At 37.3% G+C, this 20667-nt stretch overlaps 1 protein-coding gene across 6 annotated transcripts in view; it reads left to right on the forward strand.

Moving 5' to 3' along the window:
* Positions 1 to 20667, forward strand: part of PHTF2 (putative homeodomain transcription factor 2) — a 60154-nt gene that overhangs the window by 4546 nt on the left and 34941 nt on the right. For 4 of the 6 annotated variants that reach the window (XM_079303150.1, XM_079303147.1, XM_079303151.1 and 1 more), the window contains exon 2: positions 9609 to 9685. In XM_079303150.1, the coding sequence (XP_079159276.1) occupies positions 9641 to 9685 (45 nt within the window). In that variant the 5' untranslated portion in view covers positions 9609 to 9640. Of the gene's footprint in view, positions 1 to 1971; positions 2223 to 9606; positions 9686 to 20667 lie in introns of those variants that run through there. The other 2 variants (XM_079303148.1, XM_079303152.1) reach the window with 2 other exon arrangements.

The following is a 20667-nucleotide window of genomic DNA, read 5'->3' on the forward strand; positions in this document are numbered from 1 at the left end:
TTTCTCTGTTAAAAATCTGGCTTTGCTACCCTCTCAGCTTCCCAATAATACAGGCAAATTCATTTATTAACTAAGCTGTTGTTTTCTTGACTTTATTTACTGTTTTTCTCTTGAAGTCTCATTTAATTTATTATAATGTCTTATTTTTCTGTTCATGGTTTCCTGTTTCAACAGGACAGTCTAATGATTGGTAATTCATAGCCCTTCTTAGAACCCCTCCCCCAATATTTTAATATTCTTCTCCCAGTAAAGTAGGTGTGTTTCAAGCCAGATTTCACAGCTGATCAACAGAGCTGTACTGCAGTGTTTTCCTTGTGGATCCCCTATTACTCAGGTCTCCCTGCTCTTCAGACTGTATTATATTGGATGGAAGAGGTCCCTGAGCTGGGTTTAAGATTCTTAAGGCTTTGAGTGGTGTTCATAGTTCACTCCCTCTACCTTTCCTTACAGATAACATTGACATGGTTGATACTGAATTCTGTTTATTTTGCCTTTTCATTGTTAAAGTTCATACATATTCTTAACTTTGCTAGTTTAAGATTGCCATCTAGAAATGTTACTGCTTCAGATTTTCTTTTCTCTTTTGCAGTATAAAAGATAAATATAGTGAGCACTGCTGGACCTTTTTACAGAAGCTTAAAATTTGGAATAATAGGACAGGGTTCAGTTCACTCTATTTCAGAACCTAATTTAGGCAATACTTCATAAAAACTGTGGTCTGCTGGTCCAAATAGGAGGAGGAGAGGGGAAATAGCCCTAATTAATCGAGATTGCTGTGTTAATGGTGCTTGAGAAGGCTTTTGGGGAGACATGCAGAGTGTTCAGTGTGCTGCTATTGCTCAGCTACTGCAGGGTCTGGAGCTGTGGGCAGGATTTGTGGGCAGGTAAATCGTGTGAGAGCTGCTCAGCAGGGCATCAGACCCTGGGAGCTGTGTCCTGTGCCATGGGCTCTGGGGCTGGAAGCTGTGACTAAGGACACTGTACTGTGCTGAGACTGGTTTAGAGTGGTTAAAACCCTTGTGGAGCCTTACAGGGCCATCCTGACCTTCTCCATCCGTTGTGTGGATGTGTCTTTAGGAAGAGATTGCTTCTGCTTGAAGTTCCCTCTTTGGAGTTCTGGGAGGCAGCAGGAATGTGGGGCATCTGTATTTGTAAGCTACCCTTACCTGTCAGGGCCCAATGAGCAATGACATGGTGTCTGTGTTGATCTTTCTAGTGAAAGTCTGATGGTTGGAATGCTTGCCTGGGTTGTGCCATTTCTGGATGCTCTCATCCTTTAACAAGGTAGTCACTGGCACATGTCTGCCTCTGTCACTACAGTGTGCTAAGGTATATGAAAGCTAGTGAAACATAAAGAGACCAGACTAGGAAAATGTAGTCTGCTTGGTTTCAGGATTAGGATGGTTCTGTATGATGAGAACAGGGATTTGTGTGCACTTTTCCTTGAGCTGGCACTGAATGGAAGAGCTGCAGGCCAGTGGTCTGTGGTCCAAAGAGCTTCTGGGCACTGGTATCAGGTGATCAATAGCCTGCTCTATGCAGACTGGATGCTGTTGTTTATCTTCATTATCCAATTAGCTGCTGATTGCAGTGAAGAATGTTGATTCCAGGTTTTTTTCAGTGTTTTGGCTGATTTTGGTCTGTAGCAGTGTTTGCTTTTCATAGACAGCAGACTGTTTGGAAGTCTTTGACATCTTTCCAAAGGTTCTTTGAAAGTCCACATATGTTCTATCACTTGTTCTTGTTTATCAGTTAGTTTGACATGTCCAGAAATACTGATAGACTGAGACATGATCTTCCTGTGTAGAAACTGCTGATTAGACCCTATCAGATAGTCTTTCGGGCATAATGGTGTTCCATTTTTAATGATTGTTTTGAGGACCTTGCCAGATACACATGTAAGGCTTGTTGCTCTGCAATTCCTTGCTTGGATCACTCCAGAGACTTTTTTTTTTTTTTTTTTTTTTTTAGAATAGAAGCTCAGCATTTTCAACTGTGTTCCTGCAGAGCAGTGGCTGTTACAAGAGACAGCAGCTTTTTCCAACAGCTCAGCCACTTCATTCCTCAGCTGCTTCAAAAACTTGCTGGATAACTATTTGTAGAACATGATGCAAACTTGGTGATTTAGGAGTGGTTTTCAGCTTCCTGACTGTAGTCATCAAGAAACCACAACTCTGCTGTGCAGTGCCTGGTGACAGATAAACATGTCTTCCTAAACACAAGTCAGTATTTCCAGTGAGCAAGATTTATTATTACTTTAAGAATCTCAAGAAAGAAGGGAGCATGGTATTTTATTTCAATTTATTTATTTTAATTTTTCAATTATTTATTTGTTCATAGAGGTTTTTTCCCCAAGTACTTATTAAGGCAGCTATACATATATATATATACATACACACACACACATATATATATATAAATTAAAAACTTGGTGTTTATAGAAATTCGGTTCCTTAATAAAATTGTTACAGTTGTAAAAGCAGATGTATACATGCAATGTTTCAGGGATTTCTCTGTATAATGGGATATATGTGTGTGTGTGCATGTAGTATTCAATGCAAAAAACAGAAATAGGAAGAACTGGAGGTCAACCATGTGCTGTTTTTTATTTAATGTTTTAAGAAAGATACAGCATTTTCAGAAATGGTTTGTAGATCCAGTGTGCTAACAGCAATTACTGTGTTTGGTGAGAATTTTGAAACTGGCTTCTCTTATAGTAGATAAGAAGCAAAATCAACTTGAGTATAGCTCCCTTTAAGGGCTTGGTTTTTTTCTACTTTATTGAACAGCAGAATACGTTTAAATATTGGAAGCTTTTTGCTAATTTATAAATACTGCAGTGGCTCAAAAATAAATGATGGGAGGTGTAGAATCTTGGACTTCTCAGTTCTCTCTCTCTCACCCCCCTATTTTTATGAGTAAGGTATCTACAAAATTGTGTCATGTTACTTCAAATGGAGCCATGAACCAGTTATTTAACAAAATTAGGAAACTTGCACGGATCTTAAGAGTGAGGGGCAGAGATTCCAGAAATGGCTGCAGCAGTTGCAACAACTGCACACGATGTTCTTTTACCAGAACCTGAAATAAATCTCAGAAATCCTGATAGTCAACGTTTTGTTGGTATTTCAGACAGTTGTGTAATTCACTGGCAAAAGGAGTATTCCTTGGGTGACACTTATTTTGTGTGGCACTTCTTTGCTTCAAATATTGGTGGGTTTGCTGTGAAGATGGCTGGGTTGAGTCTACTTTCAGTCAGATTCTGAAGGCTGGCTCTCAGTACATGCACTGTGCTGTGTCTGTGATATCTTCCTGCTTTGGCTGGTGAGTGATAAAGGGCATGAGCTTATAAGGAAATATGCAGCAGCAGAAGTAGGATCAGGTGCAGTGGTTTGTGGGCAGAATACTGAGGCCTGAGAAAGTATCAGCTTTTAGCATCTGACGTCTTACTGGAGGCACAGGCAGCATGGATATGCTGCCAGATGTTTGACTGTCATCATATATGACATGTTTGGTACATCTCTGTCCATAAAGAATGGGATTTGATCTACAGCAGCCAGCACAGGCTCTGATTCATGTCTTATTGTTGCTGCTGTTGGCCTGATGAAACAGGCCTTCTCCAACAAAAACCTCCTGAAACAGGTATCTAGGGATGTTAATTCGTTTTTAATGGGTTGTTTGGGGGTGATTGCATTTTAAATTTTCAGGGGTGTTTTTGGGTTTGGGGGATTTTTTTTTTTTTTTTTTTTTGAGATGGAGCGAAGGTAGAGTTTGAAAATTAACTCTCATGAGCAGCATCCAAGGAATGCTGGTATCCAGTTTTAGCAGTTTTTGGTCTTCCTTGGGGCAAGCAAATTTGTTAATTCCTTTTTATATACAAACTCTTATGACCTTGGGCTGCAAGACAACTTGTGGGGGTTCATGAGGCATGGCAGGAAGGAAACTTTTCATGCAGGTTGCTGGATATCATCCTTAGGCTAGCAGTATCTGGGGTTCTCTTAATTTAACTTGGCTTTTTTCCTGCAGGTTTTCCTAAGGGGAGCTGGAAGGAACATGATAGAACCTCCACTGAAAGGTGTGAACCTGGGAGTGACAAGTTTCTCCTTTGCTTGTTTACAATTTGCAATTCTGAATTGCTGTTTTGAGAACAGTGATGCATAGATAAAGTACTTAAAAAGAAAAAAAGAACAGTGAGTGCAGTGCTTAGTATTTGATGTTCCCTTTCAAAAAGGAGATGTAGGTTTAATGGTTTATGTGTAATGCACATGAGAAGTAATGATTCTTTTAGAGCATTGCTTTAAGGCTTTCATCCTATTCTTTGTGTTAGTGGCAGCATTTCCCTGGGTTTGAGTGGAGGAAGGATGACTCCTGGTAAGTTTAGTGCTGTATCTGCATTCCAGGGATACCTCCCTTGGTTTGTTATGTCATGGCAGAAGTGGCATTTCAGTCAACAGTGGATGCCTAATGTCACTAAGCTGTTCATTGGGCTCATTTAAAGTATCAAATAGTGTCAGCAATTTGATGATCATGTTAAACTTGTATTTTGATGTTGAACCTATAAACTGAGGTTTTTTCCCTTTATTAAAGTTGTTTTCTGGCCCTGCATGAACAAGTATAATGCTTTAGGAAGCTTGTGTGATACAAATGTTGCTTATAAAATTAGCAGTTTAGGCTATAGTCTTTACTATTCTGATTAATTGTCTTTTCTTTGTCAGGAAATCTTAGTAAAATCATGCCTGTGATTGTCAAAGTGTAATATGGAGGATCTAGCATAATGGTAAAACAGTTCTGTCTTGGAAAGCAGTTGAAACCAGGATGTAGTATTCTCATGGCTTTATATAATAACCTTTCTAAAATTGCCTTAAATTTCCTGAAGATACTAAAAATCAATGACTTTAAAAAACGTTCGAGACAAAATCAACCTGTTTTGTGATTTTAATTCTGATGATGTATGGTGAACATGCAACTTCATTGTTTCATCAGCCTGTGAATTCTATCAGAACTTGTTCTTCTATCATAACGAGTTGAGAAGGACACTCAAGTCTTGACTCAACAGCTGGATGGTGTCCTGACCATTCAGGTTGGGATTGCTATAAAGGGAACAGGTTCCTTGAAATACTTTGTGATTCACAGTGTTTACAGGCAAGGAAAGCAACTATTTGCCTATGTGTCTTTGCTTGTGTTGTATTTTTAATTATGTCCTTCTGTTAGTTGACACTGCTTAGACTTGTATATGCTTTTAAAAGCCTGAGTTTTTTCCTTTGTCACTGTAGAAGAGCACAGTTTTATTCTGAACTTCTGTTAGTTCAGATTGCTTTAGTCTGTCATTTGGAAATATATACATGTATGTCTGACTAGGGTCACCAAAGCCCTATGGATATGAGTAAAATTTCTAAATATACTTTGAATTTGTTTAAATTCTATCTAACTCAGTAAGCACTGCAGTACTGTGGGGCTTGCATGAGCTCTTAGCTACCTAAAGACATCTAAATATAAATTTCTGTGGCTTTTGAGAAACTGCTAATTTGATTTCAAGGTGTATTGTGTTATGTGATTGTGCCTTAAACTGGGATATAACTAAGAAACCTCACCTCTGAAAAAGAATCACCAAAAGTAGGTAGTCTTCTCTCTTAAACTTTGGGAAAGTAATGAAGTTTTGATTAAAAAATATTGCTAGTTATTCATAGCATTAGCTGTGAGTTTGATGGAAGTGTAGTGAAAGCTCTGTTGAATGTTAGAGATGTTGTGATCAAGCTTTTATGTTTGGATGCTCTGTTTAATCTCTGAAGCTGTGAGTATTTTTTGTGTTGCTCTTTAGTCTTCAGCTAGTTAAGATTAAGTTAATGTTGCTGTAATTACTCTGCACAGGGCATTGTGCTGTGTGCCTGTCCTTATCCTGGATGCAGGTATGTGACACAGAACATGGAACAGAAGGCTGGGTCCAGAGAGGATGAGGGGAGGAACAGGCAGAAGAACAGACTGTTGTTCTTGTGTTTGTCTGTTTGCACTGGCTCACTTTTACCCAGCTGATAGTGATGTGCTTTAGAGCTGGGCTTCTACAGGCTGACCTCAGGATCAATGTCAGGTGGAAACACAAATGACACAGTGACTTGTATGCAGAGTTCTGAAACTGCTAAAATGCTTAGTCTCCAGTCTAAGGTGTTCAGTGAGTGTGGGCAGATAGAGCCAGGCTGCAGCTGAAGTGCCTTGAATAGTTTCCATCCACCCCTCTGCCAGATAAGCTAGCTTCAGGCTGAGTCTGTGAAACTCATAATGTCTCATCTCACCTCATTAAGCCCCCCAAAACCTAAAGACAAACTAAAAACCACAGGCAAATCCCAGCTCCTGCAAGAAGAGACACTGCACAGAAATAATTAAATAAACATTTTCACCTTTCGTTACTGTGATGTCTCAGAAATGTTTGTGTAGCTCTTGAAGAAAGCATGTGATATTCTCTAGTAGAGGTATTTTTACTTAGCACACCAAACTCTGTTTTGAGACATCCATCCCATGATTTTGTCATATTTACTTTTGTAAGCATGATCTTTGCATGTGTTTATGCAAATGTGTATGCAAATAAGCTTTAAATGCCACCAAAATAGATTCTATGGAGGATTTAATGCAGAGAGTTTCTTAAAAATATGAAAACCATGGATAATCTAAATAACAGGTTTGTTGACAGAAATCAAATAAAGCTATTTCTTTATATTTGGTTTATTGTTTTGTGAGGTAATTGTTTCTTGAGGCAAAGAATTGAAAAGCTACTGCAAACAAAGATTACTGCCTTTTAAATGTCTGAACCATTTTTAGCCATATTCGACACAGTTCGAAGTCTTGGATTCATGAGTTAATGTTTGGTTTCCTGAAAAATCATTGACCTTGCAGAAAGACATCAAGTTAATGTAGCTGTTGAGGGAAAGGTTTCTGTCCAGGTTCAGCAGTTCTTTGCTGCTGACAATGAGTTGTCCCAACCTTTTTCTCATCCTGTGATTAGGCTGGTAGGAAGTAGGGTGTATTGTATTTGAGAGGGTGTTATTTAAGAGGAATAAGAGTTAAAGGTCCTCCAGGATGAGGTCATGAAGGCAGGGAAGGGAGGGTGTAAATGTGATCAGTATCTGTGTGGTCCCTTCCTGCCCTGGCACCTCTGTGGCAGAGAGCTGCTTTCACTGTGATTGTGGGATGTAGGTGCTGTGTGTGTGGGGAGGGGTTTTATGTCACTCTGGAGTCCAGCTTTTTGAAGTCAAGTTTAATTGAAGACATTTTCCAATAAGAAGGCAAGTCCTATTGTAAGCTTAGTGTAGGTGGGAAATAAAGGTGACCAGTCTATGGGACATGCCAGGTTATATCAGAGCCTCTCTTGGACTCCTTTCTTTATGTGATAGTATTTTTATATTTATTATGCCAGTGAATTCTTAATTATTGATAATTGCTTTTAGAAAACCAGACTCTATTATCAGAAGCAAATAGATCAGAAACAATACAGATGTTGACAGTCATGGCTGCCAGATTTAACTGACTTTATGTGACTTACAGGATATTTTCAACAGTGGAAAAATTGAGGTGTTTGCTTGCTCAGTTGCACCAATTGTCATTATTCTGATATTTCTGGAATTTTCAATGACTGTCTAAGCTCTGAGACATTTCTTTCTCTTGAGTTGTAGTTTTATCTGAAGTTGTATGAAAGATATTGGAGTTGCACTGTTAAAAATCTTTAAAATAGGTTTGTTTGGGAAACATGAACGTGTATGGCATTATGTTTCTGAGAAATCCTCAGGCACTGATATAACATCAATCCATTTGTTGAAGGTTTGTACTATAGTGTATATGGTGCATGTCCAAACTAAAGGCAGTGTTATTTACATCTTTTAAGTCATGCACTGTATAAAATAGGAGTATGTCCATTCACAAATCAGAAAAGAACCAACAAACAAATGTCAGTGCAGAACTGAGTCTTTTGGAGGGTCATTTTAAATGAATAGAATGATACCGAGTTGGAAGGGAGCCATAAGGATCATCAGGACCATCTCCCTGGCCTTGCACAGGACAGCTCATCTACCTGGCCCTCCATTGGATGCTCTCTTACTGCTCAAAGTCTTTTTGTGTTGTGCCCAAATCTTCCCCCAGCACTGGAGGTGAGGCTGCCCCAGCTCAGAGCAGAGGGGACAATCCCCTCCCTTGCCTGGCTGCTGATGCTGTGCCTGATGCCCCCAGGACATGGGTGGCCCTCCTGGCTGCCAGGGCACTGCTGGCTCACGTTCAACTTGCCACTGACCAGGACATCCAGGTCCATTTCTGCAGCTTCCCTCCAGCCTCTTGTTCCCCAGACTTTACAGGCAGCCAGGGTTGTTGTCCCAGGTGCAGAATCTGACACATTACCTTGTAGAACTTCATATGGCTAATACCTGCTTTAGGAAAACAAACCCAAACACTGAATTTTTTGGTGATGAATAATGTACAATAAAGTGTGGTGATTTACTCTAATAATTAGGTCTTTCACTCATTTTAATCTATTGTACAGTCTTGGTTTCCATCCTGTTTGTTGAATGTTGCATTTTTCTTTGCCTTTCTTATCTGTGTAAAAGCTGTAAACAAATGTCTTTATATCAAGAGGTAGATCCCAAATAATCTTTTACTATAAAAACTCCCTGCAGGTTAATAATTTTTTGCTTCCTTTTAATGAAGAAACGTAAGATATAATTGTTGATACTGACAATCTTATAGTAAGTGTAATATTTTTATGCAACTTGGATCTTGGAAAATGCTTGATGTATAGTTTGTTATTTGGGGAATGAAGCCACTGGCATCCATATGACATCCTTCACCATGTCCCTGCCATCAGTGAGGCCATACCTGGGGTGCTGGATTCAGTTCTGGGCTTCCCAGTACAGGGGACACAGATATACCTGAAGGCTTTCTATGTTTTTCTTTTTTTTTTTTTTTTTTTTTTTTTTTTTTTTTTTTCTCCTTAATGAACTCTGGCTGATTACATGAAAGAAGACTGTAAAAATTAGTTTCAAGATACAAATATTTTACATAGGCTGAAAGTTTGGGTATTGGTCTTTTTTTTCACGCTGAAAACTGATTAAGTGGCACCATTATTCCTTGGTTTTCTCTTTTTTACTTAGTTTTGGTATATTGTTTTCATGAAGGTATTAATTATGATTAGTGAAGTTCTAGCCTTAACACTGTTTTCTTCTCCAGGAATTTCTAGTAGTCTATTAATTTTTCTTGCATTTTATAACATAATTATTTCTGGACTTCAGAGTGTTGGGCTGATAACTATAGGTTGCTTAATTTATCAGAGGAAAAAAAGCTGTAATATAACACTTGTGAGGTTCCTGTGAGAAAATGACAGATCATCTCTGTGCAGCCTGTGTGTTTTACTGGGAAGAAAGGACAAAACTGGGGCTTTTGATGTCCTGTAGCAGCAGATTTGTAGTTTTGTTTGCCTAGAGGGAAAAGCCTGAACTCTTAGTAAAATAGAAATGAGGCAATGTGTAAAGTAAATACAGTGTTTAGTGATTTGCAGGTAATGGGAGTGTTTCTGCATTCCCTGTTTGGCCTTCATAGAGAAGTGGAAGTAAAGTTCTGTCTCTTTCTGTTAACAGCCTAAAATGACTCTGTGAATTCAGTGGAATAAATGGCGTCCAAAGTAACTGATGCTATAGTTTGGTACCAGAAAAAGGTAAGATTTCTGTTTGTTTTTATGGTGGTCTATTGTGTTTATGTGTTAATATAACAAATATAAAATACTTATGCATTGCTTGTTAGCATTGTATGAGAGTGAGTAGCTTGAAACTTTTCTTCCATATGTAAATAAATATTTAGTGACTGTATTTAGTGACATGAAATAGCTTTTGGTCTATGCTGAAAACTGCTTATTCCCTTGGTTCCCTGTGCTCTGCAAAAAATTAACACTCAGTCGAGTGTTAATTGATATACAGGAGAATGTTGTTTGTATTGCAGAGAAAAGTATCCTTGTATTTAAGTAGACAGTAAGAATTGAAGCAAATTTTCTGTCAGTAACAAAAAAACCTGTGTGATAGGTACTCAAAAGTGAGTCTTGACTCTTTGTGGTTTAATAAGTTTCTGTGTGTTAGTGTTTCCCTTGGGTCTATAGCTGTCTTTTGGAGAGGGTACATCTTGTCCTTAAGCAAATAATGGCAGTGGTCTTCAAAAGAGAAGAAATTCTGGTTAGCTGCTAGCAAAGCAACAGTTACCTTATATAAATAAGGTAATACAGGTCTGCTTTGTTGAGACAAAACAGTGTCTCAGCAGTGAATTAAATGAACAATTGGAAGAGCAGAAAAATTAATTTTGCTGACTTAATTTATACCAACAATTCAGTTATGTATTAAAAACTTGAAAATAATTCACAGTTTAATGATGCATTTTTTGGGGTGTTTCTAACCGTTTATTCTGATTTGGAAGATGGCTTGTAAAAGATGTAATGTAATGACATTCAATGCAGGATCTAATGGAAGGGGAAAGTGATGTTGATTTTACCTGCTTCCACTCATTCTGTCATACACTTAATGCACTCACTGTGTAGTGATATCAGAATAATGAAATCCAAACACCAAGCCGTGTTTGTGTTTGCTCTGGCCAGGATCCCTTTGTGCAGGGTCTCAGGTCCTCATCATGTCTCTGAGGTTGTTGTTGGTGGTGATGATGCTATCCTGTACACAAATCTTTCATGATATTCAACTTTACATATAGGTGGTCCTTTGATGTGAGAGCCTGCAGAATCTATAAAATTTAAGTGGAGTTCATGTTTGTTGTCTGGTTGTTTTTGGTCTTGTTTTTTTTTTTTTTCCCCCTCAAATACATGCCTGTTTTCTTGTTGGTCATACAGTAAAAGGAATTGCACATTTGATATGCTTCAACTCTCCATCCTCCTGATGTTAGGAAGGCAGGAGGAGTCACTGGTGTGATTTTACAGAGGACAGGCCTTCTGGTCTTGATGTAAACAACCCATTCCTCAATTTCACTTTTCCCAGGACACTGCTCCTAACAGGATTACTTGTTATCAGTACATGCCATTCTTTTAACCCTTGCTCTGTTGTTTTTTCCAATGATTTCACAGGTTTCCATTTTTTTCATTCATAGTAAAACCAACATTTCTGTGGTGAATCTCTGTAGGTTTTTAGAGAGGTCTGCTCCCCCAGGAATTGCACAGTGCCTTTATGGCATGGAGCTGTGGTGAGGTGACTTGTGTTACTTCTGCAGGGACTGAACTGTCTTCAGGAGGGATAAAATCATGTATAAACCAGATGTTAGTCTTTTCCCTGGTGTGAAAAAATTTAAATGCAAACCACACGTGGGTTGGGGTCTGCTAAATGAGCAAGTTAATGCTGCTTTAATATGAGGAAGTGTCATGTTTGAGACAAATGGCTGCATTGCAGAAAAGTTGCAGATGTTCATGTGAATTCAACTGTACAAATTGAGGATCCTCCAGGATCCAGCCTTGATTTTGCTAATTTATTTATTTGTTTAAATCTATTTCATGGCACAGTACTTTTTTCCCCGTGGATTTGTTGTTTAAACCAAAGATTTCAATTTGGGGAACAGAAAGAGTTGTGTTAGTGTTTAGTTGATACCAGAATTTTTTTTTGCCCTTGCTTATTATGTCAATATACTGAACTTTGACCTGTTATTTACTTCCAGTTTTAAATTTTAATTTCAGTTTTTATAAGTGTCATAGTTGTCCCACTGATTAGATCTACTGACTCATCACAGCTGTGACTGGAATTGAAAGTGGGGAGGGATCAAAATGTAGCACATTCTGTCAGTAGAAGTTTGTTTCTGGGGCAAGGGAGAACTAGGATTGCAGTCAGTATTGATGAAATTGATATTACTTGCCTCTATGATGAAATGAGAAAAATAAGCTGTTGTTTTGGAGAGATGTTTTCAGATTAATAAATTGGTGTATGAATGTCTTGAAAAAGAACATTAACTTCTGGTATTTCTAGTCATACATGACTAAGAGAAGCATTTGAGTAGGTTGGGGGTGTGTAAGAAATACTGAGCAGATAATTTGCTCTTTGTCTTTCTTAGTTCTTAGTTTTCAATTTTAATGTATTTTAAAATATATTTCTTTCATGTGTCTCTCCACTGAGTGTCAAAGATCTGTTTGGTTCTCAAGCAGGAGACATTTTTATATCTCTTCAATGGAAAGAGTTAAGCAATTGAGCTCTTCCAACTCTACTTTAGGCAAGTTTTGCAAACAGCATGTTTACTCATGACTCATGCTATTGTCTGAAATTGAGCTTCTTACACCAGGATGATTTAGTAATACCCTTAATTGTTTAAAAGGTCAGACCTTTTATTATGTAAACATGTTTTTCTGTTTTGACAATAGATTTACTCTGCTTTTATTGCACTGGAGCTCCTGATTACAGTATTGTAAAAATACAGTAATCAATTCTGAATTATTTTAAGTTGGACTGTGAGATTTAAGAGTGGTATTACAGAAGCTTGTTATTTGAGATCCAAGATTGCATGGACACAGTTTTAGTGCTTCCAGTGATTCCTTCAATTTCCCAGCCAGCACAAAGTAGTTTTCCAAGGCATGAAATGTGCTAGATACAGGTAGGCTCTGAAGAAATTAAAATAAATGAAACCTCTGCTGTGTTTCTTGATGCACTAGGGAGAACAGTGCTGATTTACTTAAGTGTGACAAAGGGTTTGTCTGGCTTGCCAGCCCTGGAGCTGCCCTGCTTCTTGCAATAAAAGGGAGTGGCAGGAGTGTCTGCATGGTTCTCTGGAAGGGTTCCAGGCAGCTACTGAGCTACCACTCACACAGATGCACCACTTGGTTAATAGCATTAGGATTATGTGTGTGTCCCACAATACTGAAATTGCTTCAGCTTGGTAATTGATTAATTTTATGGAGAATGCCATCATAGTGTTTCCTGTGAAAAAATTATGATATCCCACGTTTACTGAAAACAAATTCAGTATCTGGTGGCATGATAATGATAATAAATATGTACTTGAAGTGCTGCCTGAGTAACAGTAACTGATGTTAAAAATAATTAAGTTATGAATAGCTTAAAATGCTGCTTCTATTGCTTGTAACTTTTTGCATTAATTTCTTATAGTACTTTAAAGTTTTACAGATAATAATAGATGGAATTTTGGTCTGGTTTCTGGTTTGGAGAAGATATGTAAATTTACTTTAACAACTCTCTGATTTTCAATCCCTACAGAAGCCTGCTAAAATGGGAAACTCTTTCTCCTGCAATATTACCAACAAATTTGTACAATTATGTTGTTTTTCTCTTGGGGATGGTTGTAAGGGAAGGCAGAATGAAACTTAATGAATTGAAGCTGAATTGTGCACCTGATTGCATATCATTTAACTTTGCCAATGCAGCTTTCTGCTGCTTTGGATGTCCCTTGGGTGCAGCTGTTAAAGGGCACAATAAAACAAATGAGATGTTTTCTCTGTCATGGCTTTAAAGGGCAAAATTAGAGTTCTGATGGCATTGCTTTAAGGTCTTAATATTCAGTGTTTTACAGCTCATCAGTCCAAGATTATACTTGCCTGTTTAGATTCATAGAATGGCCTGGGTTGGACGGGACCTGAAAATTCATCATGTTCCAACCCCCCCAGCATGGACAGGGACATCTTCCACTAGAGCAGGTTGCAGCTTGGAGCACTTGTTAGTGAAGGCAAAAATATGAGTACCTCAAACTTCTCCATGTCCTTGGTAAGCAACTCTCCTGTTTCTTTCAACAGAGGGCCCACATTTTTCCTAGCGTTCTTTCTGTCATCAACAAACCTGTAGAAACTTGTTTGTGTTGCCCTTGAGGTCCCTGCCCACGTTTAACTCTATCAGTGCTTTAACTTTCCTAACCTGCTCTCTGTATTGTGTTAATAATGGAGGAAATAAATGAGAATTATATCCTACCTTGAAACCACCTGCTTTTATTTTTGGCCCTGAATTCACATGATGCATTATTCACTCTGGCACCAAAGGCAGTTTTTGCCAAATGGGCAGGCTGTATGGTATTTTACCTAAAGCTTTTGGTGCTGAAACTGCATTTAAAAACATCTGACTTCAAGTGCTGAAACTTGACAAGTGTTGGAACTGGTATTTGTCAGAATACTGAGGAAGAAAATGTATGTTCAGAGGCAATTTCCTTCCACATTTGATACTCAAGTAGTCGCCTGACCTAGTGGGGATTTACCTTCAGTGCCCTGTTTGGTGAGGCAAAACTCTGGTTCCTGAATCAGGTGCAGAAGATCACTCCAGCTGGGGCTGTGGCTGAAAAAAGCATTTTGCCTGTCTCTAGGCTCCTGTGCCTGCTTTGCCTTCCCACAGACTTTCATACATTTATTTAATGAATTTGATCAGGAAACTCATCCAGCTAAAACTAAGACTGGGAGTCTACAAGGAGATGAACCTATCTAATGGCATGGGAGCAACAAGATGAAATCCCTCTGTCTTGAGAAGGGTTCTTTGTTTCTTAAATTTAATTACACCTTGTGAAATTACAGCCTAACATTTTCTTTTCTTTTTCTGCATGATCTGGTTGATCTTTTAGCCCTCCAGACAAATGCAGGGACAACAAGGAAAGCATGCTGTGGGAATGATCAAGGACATAAGGGCAATGCTGTTCTAAAATCTTGTTGCAACACCAGTAAAGCTGCTGGATTTTCAGAGGTCTTCAGGGAATTATACTGAATAATGAGCCTGTCAGAGTGGTTTTCTTTTCCCAGTTACATCTTGAAGCTGTTTTGTTTTGTGCAAGCACGCTATCATTAAAAAAAAAAAAATGTTTCAGAGGTCTTAAATCCTTAAAGCTTGGAGAGTAGCTGGGCATTGTTAGCAATAGTGTAGTCATGGGCTTAGGAAAGGGATTGCTCTTGATCAGTTCACCTCAGCACCTAGGATGCTGTGTCTAGCTTTGGCTATTCCTGCACTCTCATTTAGTTTAACCTGCAAATGGCTTCTAACTGTAGTTTTTCTTTATGTTTAATTGTGTGATGAAAAGAGATGGTTTATGGTTTTTGTAGCTATCTTAAAATTTGTAAAATGTTAGTCAGAGCAATAAATAAATATGGCTGGCAGATCTGAAGAAGAATTAATCTGTAAAGAATAATAAAGAAAAACCATTAGTATGTAGTTGATAAATGTTTAATTAGCTATTATTGGAGTCTGAAAGGAATGGTATCTCTAAAGTAAGCCTTAGTAAAATTATTGTTCAGTGAAATGGCTGTAAATACAGTGCTATTGCAGTTATTGGCTGAATTTAAGTGAGTCATTAGTTGTCAGTTCAAATAGTTAATAAATAACACATTAAAATTTTTAATTGCTTGCTTAATTTTACTCTAAATAGCTGGTTTCAGCTCTCCCTCTGGCACCAAACAGGGAGAAGGGAAGGATATTGGGATATTTTAAAATCACAAGTAACAATTGAGCAGCTATAATTCAAAGCTCTTAGGATATAGAACCTTAATCCCTTCACTGCCCTTCTCCATTTCACTGAAAGTTACTAAACTGCTGTTGGCAGACAGTGTGCAGCAGTCATATAGTGATTTCTATCTATGATTTATTGGCTAAGTTTGTCTTAGTTTAGCTTGTTCAGTCCATACATCTACCATAAACAAAATTGTAAAAACCTACAACTCTTGAAAATTAAAAATATCCAGAAAATGCCCCATCCCAAGACTAGAAATCTATTCCAACAGATAATTATACTGCTGAGCTAATAGAGTACTGCCTTTACTCCAATGAGGATCAGTTCATGTAAGAAATAAACTGGAGTTTAAAATAACTTTTAGTAATTCTGTTCTAAGTTTTGAGAAAATGAGACATATTGCAAAAAATAATAATATTTCCTGTATAGAAATTATTTATATATGGATACCTTAATACTAAAATTGATACAAAAAAATCATACAGTCATTTAAATTATATTGCACTGTAGAAGTTAATAAAGCATATTAGCTAATATTTTAGCACTAAATATTTCAAATAAGGTGTCACTCCAAGGAAGCAATTTTGTTATTTATTTACCAAACTCTAGATCTTACATATTTTTGATTTATAATACTGTTGTGATGTGGTTTGTAAGAGTGTTTGGAGGTTTAAAAGTGCAAAGTTTAGCACACAAATTTCATTATTGATAAACATTAACGTTTTAAGGTCCAAGAGGAAATGCCACGTATTCTTAGAATTATAATCTTTGCTGGTCTGCTTGGTCATAAATTATAAATGCCTCTTGAAATATTGATCAATTCCATTAGAATCAGAAGGGCCTTGTGAGTATTGGGCTACAGGTTGATACCATCACTACATTAGCTTAAAGTGAATATCAGTGTCATTCACAAAGCTCAAATTCAATCTTGATGCACACGTGGCTTGTTACGAGAAAGGGCCTGGGAAGAAACACTGTGCAGTGCTAAAGCCCTTTCCATGTGCTTTGAACTAAATATTGCTGTGTTTTCAATAGCTTAACTATTTACTTAAGCTAATTGCATTGCTGTTATACAACCAGACTGTACAGGTGCCAAATTTCAGATGTATGAAGAAATTTGATCAAATGCTTCCTGACGTATTTCATTGGGAAAGAGTAAGTGCAGTTATTTTAGGTAATTGCAAGAGATGCAAATGTCTCTTAAACCCAGAAAATGTTATGAGGAGTCTGCACTTAAAAGGATCTCAAATTTATTTAATCTTTCAGTAAAGAGCGAGTTTATCAAGATTGCCAAATGTGTAATTGTAATTTCCTGTACCAAGTCACATACAAGTTAGGTTTGTTGTTTTTTTTTTAAATTATTACTTGTGAGAAATTTTTGCTTCAAGAAAACCCATTTGAAAGTTTATTATATCTTGTTAATTTAAGATGCTAAATGTCTGCTTCTCTGTTGTGAAGGAGTGGCTGCAGTTTTCAGTTATATTTAATTATTTATATACTGAAAATTTTCATAGGTGCTTGAAGAATGGTTGCTAATTCTGCAAATGCATAAACAAAGATAATCCCTTTTATCTTCTTTACTTGTTATTTATTGAGGTGAGGGTCTTCAAAACTGAGTGTTTTAGAGGTAACTGAATTGGATAGACTGGATAAAATCTTGGCATTGAGGAGGCCTGGGATGCATGATTTAAACCATGTATAAAATATCATCTACTACTTTATCTCCTTCAGCTACAAATAGATTATTCCACAGTTGTTAATACCTGTAGCAAATTTCTGACAAGTTTCCTACAACAGGGTTATTTGGTGCTTGGTGATAAAGTTGTGTTTCAAAACAAAGCCATAGGCTTGTTATCTAACAATTTGTTAATTTTTTTTCTGTTGAGTCATAACAAATAAAAAATGCTATAGGATGCAACTTTGGATTAGATATTTCATAAATTAAATTAGAATAAATTTCAGTGTGCAATCAACTTAAAATTGGTATATTGTGTTTGTTTTAAGAAAAATTTATTGCGTATTGTAATGGACTGATGGATTGAAAGTATCAGTGATGGGTTTTTATATGAAGAGTCTTGTACTGAGTCTTTAAGAGATTTTAGAAGCTTTTCTTACAGTTGTGTAATTAAAAAATGGGACCTTTTTTTTGACTCCTGTGTTTTGTGCTTTAAATTTTCTCCGGAGGCTGGTGCAGAACTTGCAGCTGTGAGGGTCTCCACACACAGTGGGTGGGTAGCAAATGGGTTCTGGAGTTGGCCAGGGTGTTTTTGTTGCCAGAATTGCTCCAGCTGAGGGAACTTGGATGCCTGGCATGCAGAGGAGCTCTGGGACAGCTGCATATTGAGGGAAACCTTGCTTTGATCAAGTTTTGTGTATATTTAAATTATTCAGGTTCCAACCTGATCTTATCTCTGGAAGGTTATTCCTTTTACCTGCTGTTAGAGCTGAATTTCTTTGGTGCTAGACTAGGTGCTAGGCTTCTTTTCCGTGTCCTGCAGGTATGTGCAGTTGTAAGGAAATACATGAACAGCCAAGAGCCTACATTTGTTTTAGATTTACATTAGATTTAACATAAAACAGAATTCAAATGCAAATACTTGTAAATCCAAACTCTTTGAAGCTGCAATTGGCTGGTGCACTCAATAATTTAGAACTAGGAAGGTTTAACTTAATATTAAGATAGTATTAACTTACATTCTTCAATTTATTCACAAATTATGGTTTGATTTTAATTCATACATGTGTCTAACATCTCTGGTAACCATTATATGTTTAGTTTGCTGTAAATGAAATGAAAATGTACTTTTCAATTAATGCTTGTGTTTTTTACTTGCCTTGTTTCAGTAACATTAGTTCTTCCTATTTTTGTTTAATTTGGGAAATGAAATTTTCCACTATCTAGTATGCTAATTCATAATGATGCCTTTGTTTTCAGTTATTTTCTTCTAATACATTTGGAAGAGAAGTGTAGAAGGATGCTTATGCAGATGGTGAGAGGGAAAGTTGAATATCAGGTTGGAATTTGGTGTGCTGAGTTGCACACATACCTGCTCCCTGAAGTGCTCCTTAAACTTTATTAAAACACAAAGAGGTGATATGAGGTAGGTCAAAAAGAAACCTCAAACAGCAACAAAAACCATGTGAGAGATTGTGAGGTCCTTGCTGCCTGTAATTCTCTCTTCCACCTCTTTCAGTTTGCAGCAGCATGCCTTACTGAGCAGTCCTGTGCTTGGATGGCAGTAACTAAAGCTGGTCAGAGGTGTTGGACAGATCCACTTCTCCAGTAGAAGAGTTGTAATGGATCCTGTCCTTTAAAGTAGTTCTGGCTCTCCTCTTTTACCTCCTGATAGAAGAATTGCTCTATAGGACAGCGTTAAATGAAAAATGTGAATAGGAAAATCCCTTCTCCTTGTCTTTTTGTAAAGATGGAAGCTGCTGCCTAAAGAGGGAAAATAAGTATATGTAGGAAAATATAATTGAGATTTTTAATCAGTCGACTTCCTTGTGTCAGATGTCTTCTGGGATCTGTTTCCCAGAATTCCTCTAACAAATGGTCTGTTATTTGTCTAAAAGAAGAACACTGTTTTAAAGGCTTTCAACTATGTACCAGTTTCAGCTATGAATGGAGTTTACTTTGCAGCTTTATTGGCTTCCTTAAAAGTTTCCTTCCACATTTGGTTCTTGTATAACAGAGAGAGACACAGACTTGCATCCCCCTTTCTGTCCTTGTAGAAAGAAATTTTTTTTTTAAATGGGGAGGAGATGACACAATATTACACAGCACAAAAATTTCACTTGGGGCTCTTAGCAAATTTAATGAAAACCAGAAAGGCCTGAGATTTCATTTCAAATGTATTTAGAGGAAAAGTCAGAACTATTACCTATAAATTCCTGGGTGGAGTGGTTATTCAATGTATTGACTTTTTAATTGCTGGCTGTTATCCAGGTGAAGTTAGCTGTTAAACTTTCCTTTGGTTTTATTACTTTAATTGTAGTAAGTGCTTAATTCTGTTCATTACTGTGCTTGTCTCCCTAGTTATTTTCCACAGGTTTTTTTTTTCCTGAATTCAAGGAGTAAAGTATTTATTATTATCAAACATCCAGTAGATTGCTTCTTTTGCAAAGTTTTAAAGTAGCAAACTCTAAAAATTGTTTAGCTCTTATGAATGGGAAATATTATTAAAATTTGGGAAAGAGTAATTCAGTTTGCTGTTTTCACTTTCAATCTTAGCTATGCTTTAGAATTTACTGCTCTAAATTAATTTCTTTTTAATGTTATTTTTTTTCCACTAACTGGTCAGGTTTAGAGGCACAGAAGATGCCTTTGGATTTCTTTGTTTATATGGGTGTTTGTGTGTCGGTTTCCCTGAGTATTTTTTTGCATTTATGTTGGATCCTTGGTTAAAAGATCCTTTTTAATTAAGAATGACATTTTCTTTTTCTTTCTTTTCTTTCTAAATTAATGCTGAGGGCTGAAATACTAAAAGAAAAATGAGAACAATGTTTTCTGGTAAAGGTGTGTGCAGTTGTGATTGGGTCTCTTCTGTCTGCTGCAGTTGTGAGCTGGAAGGAGTCACAGCCTTGCAGTAAGGTTGAATTTAGGCAGGTGTGCTCACATGATGGGAGTTGTTCCACTCTTCTGTCTGGCAGGTGCCTGACTGAGCTGCTTGTCACCTCTGCAGGCTGGAAAAGGAGCTTAAACTGCATCTGTCTCTCTCTCATGACCTAAGAGTGATCTTACACTTCTCTGCTCAGAGTTTGTGGTCTGAATCAATCCCCAGACACACACGATTTATGTATCTAAGTAGAACAGCTGGGATGACAAGGCTTTAAAATTGCTATAGTAAAAGAGATAATTATTGCTAATTATTACCTAGAAATACTGTGTGTATAGAGTTCAAAGCAATTTATGATCTTTCGTAACTTCTTACAAGACTTTGATATGTTTCATATATTGACTTGGTCTTGTCACCATCTTAAATCCTGAAGTTTTGTCCTTCCTCTAAATATCTGACAGTGAGTGGGGATGAGTACTGTCTGTTTTGTGATATTCTTTGGGTTCCCCCTGGGCTATAAGCTGGTTGATTACCAGCCTGACCATATATCTGGTTGTTGTGCACTGTTAAGTGACAAAGCTAAAGATCATCTGGCTTTAAAAGTAGAATGGAATGGGAATTATAGATGGTTTAAAAAAAAATTGGATGGGGGTATGAGTTCAACTAGGTGTGCATATTTCTT

The sequence above is a fragment of the Erithacus rubecula genome (genome assembly GCF_903797595.1).
Source record: "Erithacus rubecula genome assembly, chromosome: 4".
Lineage (NCBI taxonomy): Eukaryota > Metazoa > Chordata > Aves > Passeriformes > Muscicapidae > Erithacus > Erithacus rubecula.